General features: G+C 35.5%; 1 protein-coding gene across 1 annotated transcript in view; it reads left to right on the top strand.

Annotated features, from left to right (window-relative positions):
* Positions 1 to 14652, top strand: part of SBF2 (SET binding factor 2) — a 192054-nt gene that overhangs the window by 72059 nt on the left and 105343 nt on the right. Inside the window, exons 3-4 of the mRNA XM_026034657.1 lie at positions 7753 to 7890; positions 13761 to 13874. Of these exons, the coding sequence (XP_025890442.1) occupies positions 7753 to 7890; positions 13761 to 13874 (252 nt within the window). The remainder of the gene's footprint in view (positions 1 to 7752; positions 7891 to 13760; positions 13875 to 14652) is intronic.

The raw sequence follows: 14652 nt of genomic DNA, 5'->3' as shown, positions 1-14652 counted from the left end.
AGCTATAAAAATCTGATAATGACGGTCTTTGTGTATTATAGCAGTATTACAGTTGTTGGCAGTTGCTCCAGAGGAATAATAAGGTAGTGCAATGTCCACCCCACTTTTCTGACCATAAGGAGTTGTGTGCTAATTGTATCTGTTGAGTGACATATATTAGTTATTGCACCGTGTTTTTTAATTCAACTAACAGGACAATTATACGTGGTATGGATATCTTGAAAGATAGTTTATATCACTTCTATAAAATAAGTTGGGAGGAAACACCAGACTCGTGAAAGAAATGTATAATGAGTCAAATGTGTGGTAGCAGAGTGTTAACATCATGCTAGTATTGTCAAAAGAAAAGGAGAGCAGCGGGGGGGAGGGAGGGGGAAGCGCACAAAATTCATTTTTCTTGCTTGCTTGATATTAAATGTGTACCAAATGCTCATTTAAGTTTTCTGAATTGAAGCTGTTTTCTTAGGCTTAGCCTCCTCAGATGACTATCAGTTTTGAAGTGTATTGACAGTAGTGAGTAATAATGAAAAACAAAACAAATTAAGTGTTATTTTAGAAAGTGGGGAATGCCTTTTGGAAGCCATTCCTGAGCCTGGTTGCTGAAAAGGGGAAGAGGGAAAAAGATGTTTCTTAATCATTTTTGTGCTGGAAATTAAAAACATTCATTTAATACAGGGAATGAATTTCTTTAGTTGTGTGTCCTTTTGATTATGCTGCTTTCACTATTGCTTGAGGAATATTGTATGTATCAAATATTATGCAACTATAATTTTTCTTTTGCTGCAGAATAAAGTACAGCTAAAACCTCTATTCCCTATTTGATTTAGATAATTTACCAAAGTTGTGCCTCACTTGATTTTGTTGCTGCATTGAAGTAGCCTTCTTTTCATGTTGAGTATTTGGTATTCAAGTTGTCCATTATTTTTCTGACTGACAATGGCATTGGCAGCACTTAGATACTGAATCCCAGGCACTTTTTTTTTTTTTTTTTTTTTTTTTTTTTTTTTTTTTTTTTTTTTTTTTTTTTTTTTTTTTTTTTTTTTTTAAGAGAAATTTTGAAATCAGGCTGTGTTACTAAATTTTAATAGTAATCCCTAAGAGGACACTCTAACTTTTTTAAAAAGCTAAAAATATATGTTTAGGAAAAGCTCTCTTGCATGAAAATGTCCACTACAAATGTAATAAATTTGTATTTAATTTGGCATGTTCATGTGAGTCTATGAATTTCTGACTACTGTTCATTAACTTTTCCTGAGGTAATGTAGATTGCATTTTAAAAATTAATTTTTATTTCAGAACTCCAGCTCTCCGCTTTTTTTATATATATATATATATTATATATATATATAAATTTATAATTAAAATTCAATAATTTTATAAATTATAATTCAATTTATAATAGTTGAGTTGCCATGCAGTTCTTTATAGGCACTTGGCTGGAAGTGCTTTTTATTTTTTGTAATCCCAAACTCCTCACCATTTGCACAAGCACATTTATTCACTTACTAGCATGGAGAGAGTAGTTAAATTAGCAAAGAGAAGCTATGTGATCTATATTCACAAACCAACCTGCTACCACTTCTGCTTTGCGTGCCTGAATTATTTCAGCCAGTTTCCCCTCTGAGAAGCAAGTAACATCTCCAAATACCGGCATGAGCAGTACCTGAGTGAGTTTTGTGAGGGGAGAAACAACTACTTTGACCTGTAATACATATTCACGCTCTTCTGATGTCCTATAAGTTTGGAATTAATGAAATCATGTGGGTTTCATGGTCTGTTACCTGCCTTCAGAATACCCATCAGAAGGTGACTGGGAGCAAGAGGAGGTGAGCTGGTCTGTGCATATCCTTGTGGGAGATGCTGCAAGCAGCCTCCAGCAGGTCACTGGTGCCACAAGGTGACTGTCTTGGGGAACTATGCGTTTCTGCATTCCTGAGCAGAAAAAAAAAAAAGCCTTGCATTTCTTTTTTGAATAAAAGTTGGGTTTATTTTGAATGATAATTTTTTACAGTTGTTCGTCAGAGCTCTCACAATAGTGACTTAAAATATCTTGAAATTAGCTTTTAGCCGGAAATAATTCAGAGCAATTTTAGTGCATTAAGATCATGTTAGACTGGGCTAAGGATAAATAGGTGGTTTATTGGATCCAAGATGTTGAAAGACAGGAAGACTTTATAGAATTCAATGTATATTTTCTATTCTGTTTACATTCAGAGATGTCCCCTGAGCTTCAACCATTTCCTCAGATTTACAGTTTCATAACATTGTTATTTTATTATACCAGTGAGCATTGTAATTGTTTTGTTTTGTTTTAAGTAGAGGTATGCATCTGAAAGAGAAAATTCCCTGAGCCAAAATTCCATACATAAGTGAATGGTGAAATGGTGAAATATTCAGCAGCTGGTGCTAGGTCATGCAAGTCCAGATGGAACAGAGTTCCTTCACATGATGTCCAGAACATAATTTGTTATTTTCAAGGAGGTTTATAGAAGACGGTACACGTTCAAAACAACACACTCTTTTTTTTTTAATTGAACAGCGTAAAAGCAAACAAGTAAACAAACACCTAACCCTCTATGGAAATGGGCTTGCTAAAATGAAACATTATGCCTAGAGTGGGTGTAATGATTTTCCCAGAGATAATCAATGGTTGGTCGAAGAGTTAAAATAAAAACTAAATGGATATCCATATCAGAGATTTTGAGGCTCTAAAATCATTTTAGGATCTTTTAATGGATTTTATGTTCAGAATTCTGCAATGTTTTACATGCATTCAGATAGCATTCAATTTTGACAAGAACCAGTGCAAAAATATATTTGAGAAAATAGCATGGGAATATATCTTAAGGAGGCTTTATTTTTGTGTACTGGTGTGTATATCATGGGTAGTTTTCTGTTCTGTATAAACTCTATGCTTAGATGGCTGCAAAGAGCATATCACATTGCAGACTTTCTGAGGAAGCGATTTTTTTTTTTTCCTTTTCCTCCTCTATATTTAGGTAGTGCCTAACCCAACGGACCTTGGGCGGAGGGCTGCCTGGGTTAGTGGTGCAGAAAATGATACCAAGTGCAGACAGAGCAGTGTTCTGGTCTGTACTGACACAGACCCAAGGGCAATCTTGGGGCTAGCTCTTGTGGTGGTCTTCAGACTTGTGCTGGTCATCACGCTTCTGTTGCAAGCCCAGTGGTAAATTATAAAGTTGTAATGTGTAAAGTTCAGTAAATCAGCAAATTCTGAATAATAGATATAGAGAATTAATAACATAGTTCTGCTAGGATAAGGAAACAACTTATTAAACATTTTCTGTCGTGAATTAAACATGAAGCTTCAATACTATGTAAGTACTTTTCAGTATAATAGTAGTTCTGAATTTTCATATCCACAGTGTCTAGTGAACCACCTTCTTGCATCCTAATTCCTCCAGTGCTTGGATTAAAATTCATTTTATTGATCTTTAAATATTGATATTTTCCTGTCTGTGGGCAGGAGAGCAGGCTGATGCATGCAGATGGTTTGCTTCTGTAGAGATGGACAAGGCAAGGGCTAGGAGCAGAGCTGTGACCACAAGTAGAAGAGCAAATTTATGAATCAAGCAAAGACTTTAAGTTTTGTTTTTTAAAAATTAACAAAAAGGCAACTTCAATTTTCTTTAAACATTCTAGAGTTCAAAGCAAAGTCTAGCAGTGACCACACACAAAATTTTAAAGGTAGCAAGTCCATCTGTACTTTTCTTAAAGGTGTTAGGTGTCATTTAAAACTAAGTCTATTTTACATCTAATTTCTTACTCTTTATATTTTGTTGGAGAGCGTTCTTAAGAATTAGTAGAAGTTTATTTGCGTTAGTGATAGAAGGCCGTTTGCTTCAGTGAGCACCTGTAGCCTCAGACAGTGCTTGAAATGTCATTTCAAAGACATGAATCTCAGTTGATTTCTGTTGCGAAGCCTTTTAGCTCAGGAGCTGGTGTTGGCAGCTGGGTGTTGGCAGCAGCATTCAGAAAGTACCGTTTGTCATGTGGAGTGGTCTGAAGCACTCGCCACCTTAGAGGCTTAATTCTATAAATAGTGAGTTAGACAATCTGATTGTTTCTCATTTTTTAGTGTTTTTGGTAGAAGCTGTGTTCTGGTTCCAAGAATTCTGGAAAATAAGTGAAACAATATGCTCATTTTTAAACTTCTGTTTTTTTTTTTCTTGTTTACTGAAGAGACACATGACCTTTGAGTTATATTCTTGGTGGTGATTTTATGTGTTTTAGTATAGCATCTGGTTTGGTAAAGAAACTTTTTCTTGTTGTTAGTAACTAGGCTGATGGTAATCATAATGGATAGTAGCTTAGATTTATGCTAATTTGAAAAGCTTTTTGTGATGCTTTTTCAAATATAGCACTAATATTAATGTATTCAAAAGGAACGCAAAATAATTCAGTGTTTAATTTCTTGGAGGAACATATTGTCTTTATCCTCGATATCTATATTTTCCATCCCTTCCAATGTATTTGCAAACAGAGAATCTCCCTCTTTGCCAGCAGGAGTACTGTACTTCAGCTGTTTTCCTTAGCAATCACTTATAAAATGTTTGCAAGTAAAATAGCTGAATCTAGAAATCGTACCTTATACACATCATTTTAAAACCAAGAAGAGTTCTGATTGGCCTCAGTAGAGTTTAGACATGCAAAAAGATTGAGAGCTTCTTATAGAGATTCTTATAATCCTTGCCCGCATCAACAGGCATTTTTGATTGCGTTTGACTTTAGCTAATGGCTTTCCCTTTATTTTCCAGGTTAATTTTTAGAAAGGCAGATGTTTTGTAATTTTTTCTACAGTAGATCTAATAGTACTTTATTTAAATGAAAAGAATTATTATTTAAATATGCTTCATTTTAAAATACATGCTAAAAGCATTTAAGAAATAAACCTAGAAATACCTGCTGCTTCAGAAGCAGTAATTTTTGCGTGTCCTGTGTGGAAACCAGCAGTGCGTCTGTCTCTCACCCCCTGCTCGGGGGTCAGCCCACGTGTGTCGAATGCTGCACGTGGGTTAGTTGGGTACACGAGCTTGTATGTGCCGCTAGAGCCATGTGCAGTGCGTGCAGGATGGTCATCTGTCCAGGAATTCCAGACATCCAGAAGCCTGAGCCATCCCGTTCGAAGGTGTGAGGCAGGAAATTACCCGTAAAGCTGAGGGCAGCAGTGCTGGGCGCTCCTGTCAGAGCTGGTAGGCTTGGCAGATTTGAAAGAATGTGAAGACTGTAAACGCGAGCGTTCAGAGCTGAAGAACGCCAGAGCGAAGGCTGCACAAGCAACCTTAATTTGACCTACTTTGTGTGATGCAGTGTTTAAGTTTTTACCACGTAAGAGTGTGTTTCTCCCCCGCCTCCCCCTTCCTTCTTAACAGAATCTTTCGGCATTCTGTGTTTTTTGACGCATGAGCACTGAACATTCCCCCCCCCCCCCCCGCCTTTTCCTGAGGTACAGATTCCAGGCTTCGTTTACCTTGTACCACTTGAACTCTGAAGTACATTCAGAACCCTGATCATACTGTTCTCAAGTTTCTTTAGTGATGCTTTCATGATGTTTGTATATATCTACCAAATTGGTATGTCTTTGTAACAGTGATGAAAGATTATTAGTGGTATTTTTAACTGACTGGGGTTAAAAATACAAAGGGGAGATTATGCCAGTTTTATCAAAATCAGTGACTAATACGGGATGCTTAACTTGGAATTACTCTCATTTTACTTCTTGGAGTCCTTTTTAATGTTCAAAGCAGTTGCAGAAGACAGATCTTAGCACTTCTAAGAATCCAGACTCCAGATGTGCTAAGCTTAGTATCTAGAATATGAAGAACATAACATGAAAAAAATGTTGTTTAGAAGATTTTCCCAAGATCATAAAATGAGCTGTATATCAGCTCCTTGTAAATTCTATATGTTTGATTTTGCTAATAATAATGTACTTGTTATTTTGTTTGTGTGTGACTTCAGGCTTTAAGTAAAGGAAATATTAAACACAGAATCCATAATTGTCCTCTGAAGTATCTTCAGCAAACCAATTTCTCTATTTCAGCACACTCAGAAGAGTGTTACAAGGAGCAAGCCAGTGCTGTGCACCAACTATTAAAGGAAGAAAACCCCATCTCTGCCTGAACCTCTTCTTTGATCTTGCTGCCTATGCTTCCCTGTTCTGTAGTCAGAATTCCTGTGTTCAGGTCTGTGACTTGCACCATCACAGCTCTCATCAACCTGCAGGAACAAATGCAGGAAGAAGTCAGGATTTATTTGACACTTCTTGGTGTTGCCCGTGTTTAGTCTGCCTGTTGCCGCAGGAGCTTGGCAATCAAGTGTGCTCAGGGCATAATGAGAGTGTGATCCCTCCTACATGGGGAGCCATAGTTTTCAAGAGTCTTTAAAAGGCCAGTGATTTTCCTTTTCCATAATACTTTTGAAGTCATGACAATGGAACACACTTTACACAGGGATGGCAAAACTTACCTGTCAGTTGTAATATGATTCTCTATGAAATGTAAGCTCTTCATAGTATTAAGTCATAGAAGCAATCAATAAATGGATGAAAACTGTTGTTCCATAAATACTGTTGTGTAGGAGGAAGTACTAAATAATACTACCAGTAGCTGCAAGTGGTTCAATTAAATAAAGTAATGCAATTAGATAAGTAAAAGCAATGGCTCTCTTTAGTAGTTAACTGTGACAACTACAGACACGTGTCACCACTGGCTCAGCTGAACAGTGCTGTAAACTTTCATAGCAGAGGGATGGAAGTGATTGTGTTCTTACTCAGTCTTGTACCTTCTTAAGCATCTGCTATCAGTCATCTTTGCAAATAGGGTCTTGGACCTCTTATCCTGTGTAGACGTTCTTAGATTTGTGGATCTCTTTATAATGACTACAGATAGGCAAATGCCCTTAATCCCTCGTTTTTCATAGAAAGTGTGGGGAGGAGAAGGACAAATCCCATATGCTGAAATTCTATGGTTTGAGAAACAGGAAGATGTATTACAGGGAGGAGGAGAAAGGGACTTCTGTGCAGCTGGTGTTTTTGCAGGAAAAGGTTGCACAGTAGTTGCGACAGTGGAAGTTACAATCAAGTCAAACTCAAATCAACTTTCTTTGCATTTTATAATTATGTTGCCAATTATTGTATAAAAATAATTGTGCAAAATGTGTATAAGTCATAATGTATATTACTGTTTTTCTGCTTGCAAAGCTGTTTTTAGTTGCGCTTCCAGGTTTGTAATCGAGCTTTGAATTATTTCCCTGCTTCTAGGACTTCAGGCATACAGGAAGACATTAAAGATGTCATTTTTAACTCCAAGACTATGTAGTTCGAGTTCAAATTCTAAGCTATAATTCAAATGAAGCCTGTATATCCATGCCTTATATATGCATGTTGTTGCCTAGGTGTTAAATATGTGCAAATATGATCCTAAATTTGAATGCCTAGAGAATGCATCTTTAGCTTGAATCACTTATCTCCCCAATAACTTCTACAGAGCTATATTTGTATTGCTGTGATTAGTGTCAAGACCTACTTTTTTTTTTTTTTTCATTTTCTGCAAATGTTGCAGGCTTGTGACATTCAAACGTTCTGTTTAAATGGAATTTTCTGAGAGCCATCTTCAAGTAATATTCTTTTATATTGTTTAAAACAACATTGTCTCACACACCTAAAATAATTGATGATTGATAAGACTGCTTAATTAAATGTCTCTGTTTTGTTTTGTTTTGTTCCATTAGTTTTGCCAACCTGGGGGATGGCAGCTTTCAAAGGAGAGAAAACAGCCGACGTTCTTTGTGGTCGTTTTGACTGATATAGACTCAGAGAGGCACTACTGTTCCTGCTTGACTTTCTATGAAGCAGAGATCGATCTGCAGGTAAATCCTTTATAACGAGTAACAAAAAATCATATCAGCTATCTTTAAAACAGAAATCTAAAACAGTAGAGGAAAACCTTAGGAAATACTTTACTGTTTCTATTAAGAGTGTGTTGTATAGTAAAATACAAATGAAGATGTTTTTGCTTGAAATTCAACTTGTGCTTGTTTGTGCTTTTGGTTTTTGTCTGCTTTCATTTAGGGCATCTATACAATGAAAAAAAAAACACAAAAAAACAGCATTTCATATAAGTTATTTCAGTTTATTTTTCCCTACCACATGCTTCCTTAAACAGGACAGCCAAGATGGTGTTCCTTTCATGTACTTCCGCGTTTGACATAGCGTGAATGGTTCTCATCTTTGTTCTAGGAAAAAGGTTTATTAACTCGTGCTCCCTCTGCTGGCCGTCTCTAACAGAATAGCGTAGAACTACTGTGTGCAAGCTTGCTGCAGTCTATGTGCCTATTTCTGTAAGTGCATCTACTGGCAAGACTTGTATGGGTGTTAATGTCACAGTTTTAATCCTGATAGAATAATCTTTCCGTATTTTTTTTATGTAGGTCACATTCTGGGTGTCAGCTACTTGGCAGTGTTTTTAAAAAAGATTTCATTATTTTGGGGCAATCTATTATTCAAAAATAGACATTTTGTTTCCCGTTTGGTGCAAATTACTTCATATAATCTATGTTATGACATAATACTTGGAATCTTTAGTAGCTAAAGCCTGGGGAAAAGCTAATTTAATCTGCAGTTGCGGTATGTCATTGTTATGTTTTGAAATATTTTCTTTCCTGCATGAAAAAATCACAAGTAAAAACTTGGCAGTAAATATATTAAAAATTACTTTAGGTTACAGATATAGATAAGTAACATTCTTTTGCTCCTTCAGTGAAGAACACTAGCAGTGTTTATTATCTTAAGAAAATGCCTTTGTTGATGCCTATTTATTTAATTACTAGAGCTGAAATAGTGCTGTCTTGCAGAATAATTAAAAATACTGAGTAGCAACAGTAATACTGTGCTTTTTAGGCTTGATTGGAGACCATAGAACATGTTACTATTCCTGCTTCGTTAACTCTAGAGTTTAAATAGTTTCTCTATTTTTTGAATATAGAAAGAAATAAAAAGCAGAAATGTAACAAACATTAGATACATTTTAGTCATTAATTGTATTGTAGATAACCTGGTATCTTCTTATTAAATATTTTCTTCATGGTTTAATGTCTGTCATCTTTATTTTAAAGATAGAGTGAAACATTTGATGGTTATTCTTTCACAGCTGATAAAAGAGTACAAAGGCTTTTCTCCGTTCTATGTATTTCATAGCATATCCTAATTTTAGCAAACTTGTTATTTATGCTGTGGTTTCTAGCATCTGCTTTTGATTCACTATCCACATCTTTCAAGAAATGCTCCTCACAAAATACCCAGTATTAACTAAAAGGTTTTTTCTTCTATTGCATAAGGATTAATACAAAGCAAAACAAAAAAACAACATTAAAAAACAACCCCCCCTTCCAAAAAAAAAAAAAGGTAAGGGGGGAGAAGCAGGATGTTGGTTCTCATAATGCCATTCCTGGCTGTGTTGTAAAGAATGCATATTTTTCAGATGAACTTGCTGTGGTGAAATTTACTCTATGACTGCATTGTTTATAGCCAAACTTCCTGTTTCTTTCTAAAACCCAAAGAGAATAATTGAACGTGCCCTGTTACATGGTCATTACACAAGAATTCAACACACGTACAATCTGTAATGAAACTTAAGCTTATGAAGCACTGAGCTATGTAAGTAATACTGATTTAACCATTCAGATGCAGTCTCATTAAAGAAACACTCCATGAAACCTAATGTTCAGGACATAAAATGAAGTCTGGATGTTAGTTTTCAGACTTAATTACCTAATATAAGTCATTAAATAAGTCACTAAAACAAAGGTCAAAATTTAGATTTCCAGAAAGATGGGTTATTTCTTTCCCAGTAGTGTTCACCAGGTGAACCCTTCTCATTTCAGTTATATTTAGTATTTGGTTTGCAGAATCATTTTCACAGAAACTGAAATCAACCACTTGGAAGTTCCTGTGGTTAATTAAATTTCAGTGAAAACAACTCCTTTTCTCATCTTTTCAATGTTACTAGAAAGCTAAAGAATCTTCTTTGAGCCTCCTGCATAGTGATATAAGAGCCCTTTAAACACAACTGAACAAGCTCAGCCTCAGAATTCTGCTTCTGCTGTTTTGGTTACCTTCCCTTCTGCTTCAGATGGTGCAGAAGCGAATTTGTGAGCAAATGCCACCTGCAAATAAGGTGGCTGTACGTGCATGTTATGTTTGGAGGTATTATTGCTCTCCAGGATATGAAATTAATATGGTAATTGTAAAAGCTATATGTAATAGTCTGGAGGAAAACAAAAAAGTGTTCCCCCTGATCCTCCTGCAGCCCTGGAGCTCAGTTTCATCTGTGTCAGTTGCCCGTCATAACTAATTTTCTAGACTTGATAAAAGCATAGGCTTTTGTCCTATGATATCCTTTACAGTAGTCAGTTGATAGCCTAACCTTCTTAAGCTTGCTTTGCATTGCCCTAGTACTGCTGTTTTTGACTGACTCCTCAGAATTTTACATCTGTGTAGATGGTGATCATTTGTTTCATCAGCCCTTCTAAAGTTATAACAGTGTAGCAAAATGATTGATATTAACTTAGTCTGATTTATACTCCATATCTATACTGATAAAGTTGAAATTGGAAATTTTAATTATGATCTAACAGGGATTTGAAATCTGGAACTGGATTAGAATGTTAGTAGTCTAATAATCTAGAATTTACAAAGGAGAAGTCAGTGTCACTCAGTACCTCTGAGTACATTTATTTGGATTTGTTTTTAGTCCAGCAAAATTTTAAGCAGATTTGCGTTCTGGGGCATTCATCTCGGTTTGCTTGAACTTTTGTTAAAGTAAATGTGAAGTAAATTTGTTAAAGTAAACCTGTCTGAATTAGTTGAATACGTTTTGTTGTTATTTTTTTATTCACAAAAGTAAATAAATGAATTAATGCCAAATGTTTTTGGCCTTTGGTTCCTAATAAACCAACTAAGCGTATATTTGGCTGCAGCTAAGACCAGCAGAGACTAAATCACGTGGAGAGAAAGGGATCTGTCCCAAATGAGCTATTTGCATGAGATTACTAAAGCAAATTTTAAATAATTTTTCTTAAAACAAGAAATCATTTGTGGAAGATAAATCTCCTTTGCCTGGGCAGTTAATAGATAAACAAAGGGCTTACTGAACTTGGCACAATTTCAATGCAAAATGTTGCACAGGGCAAACTGTTTCTGATAATTGACTTGAAGTGCTAGAATGAAAGTTTTTTAGCTGCAGATTGCTAGAGACCAGGTAAGTGTCCCAGAGAAACTACTAGACTAAACTTGCCCTGTAGGGAAAGCAGTTGCTATTGTCCCCTCTCAGAAATGGCACATCAGCTGTAGCTCAGCCTAATGAGTCACTGTGCGCGACTCACTGAAGTGGTGGTTACGCTTTTATTTGTTGAAATCTAGATTAGGTAAATGATAGACTGGACTAAGCAAGTGCCCCTGAACTTCCCTGCCCAGTAGGGTCACAAAGGCAATGTTACAGGAACCCCAGAGTCTTATTTAAATGGTTGTAGAACTGAGGAGAGCTTTTATATAGTAGAAGTCTTGCTGGTCTAGATGCAAACAATATTTAATAGTTCCTAGATAGTAATCGCTGCCTGATAGCTGCCTCATGTCTTTAGATACTGTCTTTCAGCTGTGGCAGGCTTGACAGGACTGCTACTATGCATTTTGTTTCAGCAGAGAGTCATGCAGGTTGGCTTAAGCAGGTGTATTTGAAGGAACCTGTTTAGTTTCTTCTTGGAGAGAGAGTTATGCGGTAGGGAGCAGAATGGGTGGGCTTGGGTGCTGTCACCTCATCTCTTTGTTCCTAAAAGAACCTCGCAGAAATTCAGGGCCGAACCAAACTATGTTAGACTTGATGAATGCTAATGTACCAAGTGTATATTCAACTTTGGCATATTTTCAAACCTGCTGTGAATTAATACATTGAAGAGAGAAACTGTATGAGGCCGCTGAAATGTTTCTCGTTGACTCAACTGGTACAGCTCCTAGGAGAGGGTTACTGTGGGCTTCTTCCTGTCCTTTTATAGCTGCACGTTATTCAGTCCATGTTGCACAGTGAAGAAATCAGTGGGGTTCTACATCCCCGATAATCAGTAGGTGTGCATATTCCCTCTTGTACTTAGCTTTTGTTTTCTGTTTATGGAAACTTTGTCTGACATGTCTGACTTTTCATCTTGTCTTGTCATACTGAGAGTATGCTTGCCTGATCAAAAAAAGAGCAAATAGTGAAAAGATTTACATAATTTTGTTTAAGAATAGAAGAAAAACATTCTTTACCTCACTGCAGTGTCTATGTGCAGTAAGTTTTATCAGTGATTTATGTCACAGTCTCATTTAGCAGATGAACATCTTGTTTAACAGATTCTATTTTGGAATACTAAGTTGAAATAAATACTATAAAGATTATTAGAAGTGTGGCTGGTTCTTAGAGTGCTATCTTAACTATCTGAAATAAGGCATACAAAATAAACTGCTCATTTCTTTGCTGCACATCAGAACCTGTATTTCTTCTCTTCAGAAATAATCAACACAGAAGACAACTAGCAGCAAGGGCTGTATATTTTGATTTAGTGTAGTTCTACAGGACTAGTTCTGCATTCTTTCCTTTTAGTAGAAAAGTGATTCTGGATTTTATTTACTTATTTATTTATTTAACTTAAGTGATGACAAGGAACATGTCAGAAATAGAAGGTAGATAATTCATGTGGTCAAATGGAAAGGAAGTTGGTTTTCTTCTGTTCGTGATTAAGATAATATAGTGAGTTTTCCTTAAATGAATGCTGGTTCAGAGGAACAAAGAAAATATTTTAAAATGCTGTGATTGGTGTAGAGGTGGTAAGATTTACATGCAAAAACTGGAAAGAGCGTACTCTCTGTCATGTAAAACTTTTCTCAGTGAAATTGTGAAAGAATGTGTGGAATTTTAGGAATGAAAGTAATTGGTGGCAACTTGAGTTTTGTCCAGGAATAATATTCAAATATTTGTGATTAAATAGCATTTGTAAGTGCTGGCAAGGAGGTGAAAGCAAGTTGCACAATATTGTGAAACAACTGGTTTTCCAAGGTTATCTGTGCTATGCTGTTTTTTACAATCCCGAAACATGATGTTTCATAAGTTTGAGGGATTTTTTTCTTTCTTTTCTTTGAGAAATCATAACTAGAGTTCTTGTGAAGAAATTCTTTCATTTTTAGATTCGCTGAGTCAGGCTGGAGATAACTACAAATTTTATCTCCAACTTTAGTGGAAATTTTGACAGAAATTGAATTATTTGAAATTGAAGAGGATACTCGAACGTTCTTTTGAAAAATACATTGTTACTTTTTGTTTGTACTGTGGTTGACTGTAACACCATGCTATAAAAGGATTCCTTCCTATAATCCACTTTCTCTCTGAAGCATTATAGCAGGAGCATTTAATGTGAATTATTGTCATGATAACCTTCTCTCTTAGATAATCTGATTTTAGATCCATTTAGGCTTGGCTTTATAGATGAGCTTTAACAGACTGAATTATATTTACAAGCTCTTAGGGAATAGGGAATCCAAGAGGTAGAATGTGTTCTTTTTAGCTGACTTAATTACTAGTTTCAAATAATGCATATATCTTTTTTTTCCTGATTCAAAGTCTTTTTAAAGTTCTGAGAAACGCTATTTTTTTAAGGTTCCTAACATTTTACATAGAGGTTTCTTTATTAATTAAAATGTATCTGTTTTCCAGGGAGCAAAAGAAATTGAAGGTGAAGAGGAATCTGGCTTAATCCCACCTGCTGAAGTATTTGCTCCTAAAAGTCTGGTGTTGGTGTCCAGACTAGATTATCCAGAAATTTTCAGGGTAAAGATCTTAGAGTTGTCATTTATAATGTATGTCAGTAGACAAATCTAATGTATATATTCTAATCTATACATCTACAAATCTAATGTATATCTAATGTCAGTAGACAAATATAACGTATGTCAGTTTTGTTTGAGCAGTAATGTTTTATCTATCTATTTATTTATTTATTCATTCCCCCCCACCCCCCCACCCCCCGGTTCAGCTAGTTAATAGTGAAGGGAATTATTAGGAAGAAATCAGTATTGCTTATATTAAAAAGAGCTTATAACAGTATTTGCTTGTAAGTATTTACTTATAATGGTAAATACATATAAAAATTCTAGTTTTCTCCCATATCTAATCACGCATCAGAACGTCTTCCAATGCACATTAAGGTGCATGACAGTAATTCAAGATCTTGGATTATTTTTGCTGATCAAATATGTCTGATCTGAGATAAAATAAAAGATTAAAATTATATAATACATAACATTAGCAGAAACAAATATAATTCAGTTTACAGAGGAAGGAAAGAAGTCATTCAACAGAATGTTGTCATTAGACTTTGAATATGGTCTCTATTGAATTATACATGAAAATCCAAAAAATCTAGCATTTTTTCCTCAAATAATAACCTGTAGTGAATGGAGAGGGAAGTGTTTTAAGAAGGGGTCAGGCTGTAGAAATAATTCCAATGTACACTTTCCTAATCCCAGCTGAATGTGGTTTAATCACTTCCTAGTGAATAAAGATGTCATTTGTGTGGGTTTTTTGTTGTTGTTTTTGTTTTTGGGTG

The sequence above is a fragment of the Nothoprocta perdicaria genome, unplaced genomic scaffold (genome assembly GCF_003342845.1).
Source record: "Nothoprocta perdicaria isolate Ctin4 unplaced genomic scaffold, notPer1 scaffold_15, whole genome shotgun sequence".
Taxonomy (NCBI): domain Eukaryota; kingdom Metazoa; phylum Chordata; class Aves; order Tinamiformes; family Tinamidae; genus Nothoprocta; species Nothoprocta perdicaria.
Note: the sequence above shows the minus strand (reverse complement) of the source record. Positions and strands in the feature narration are given on the sequence as shown.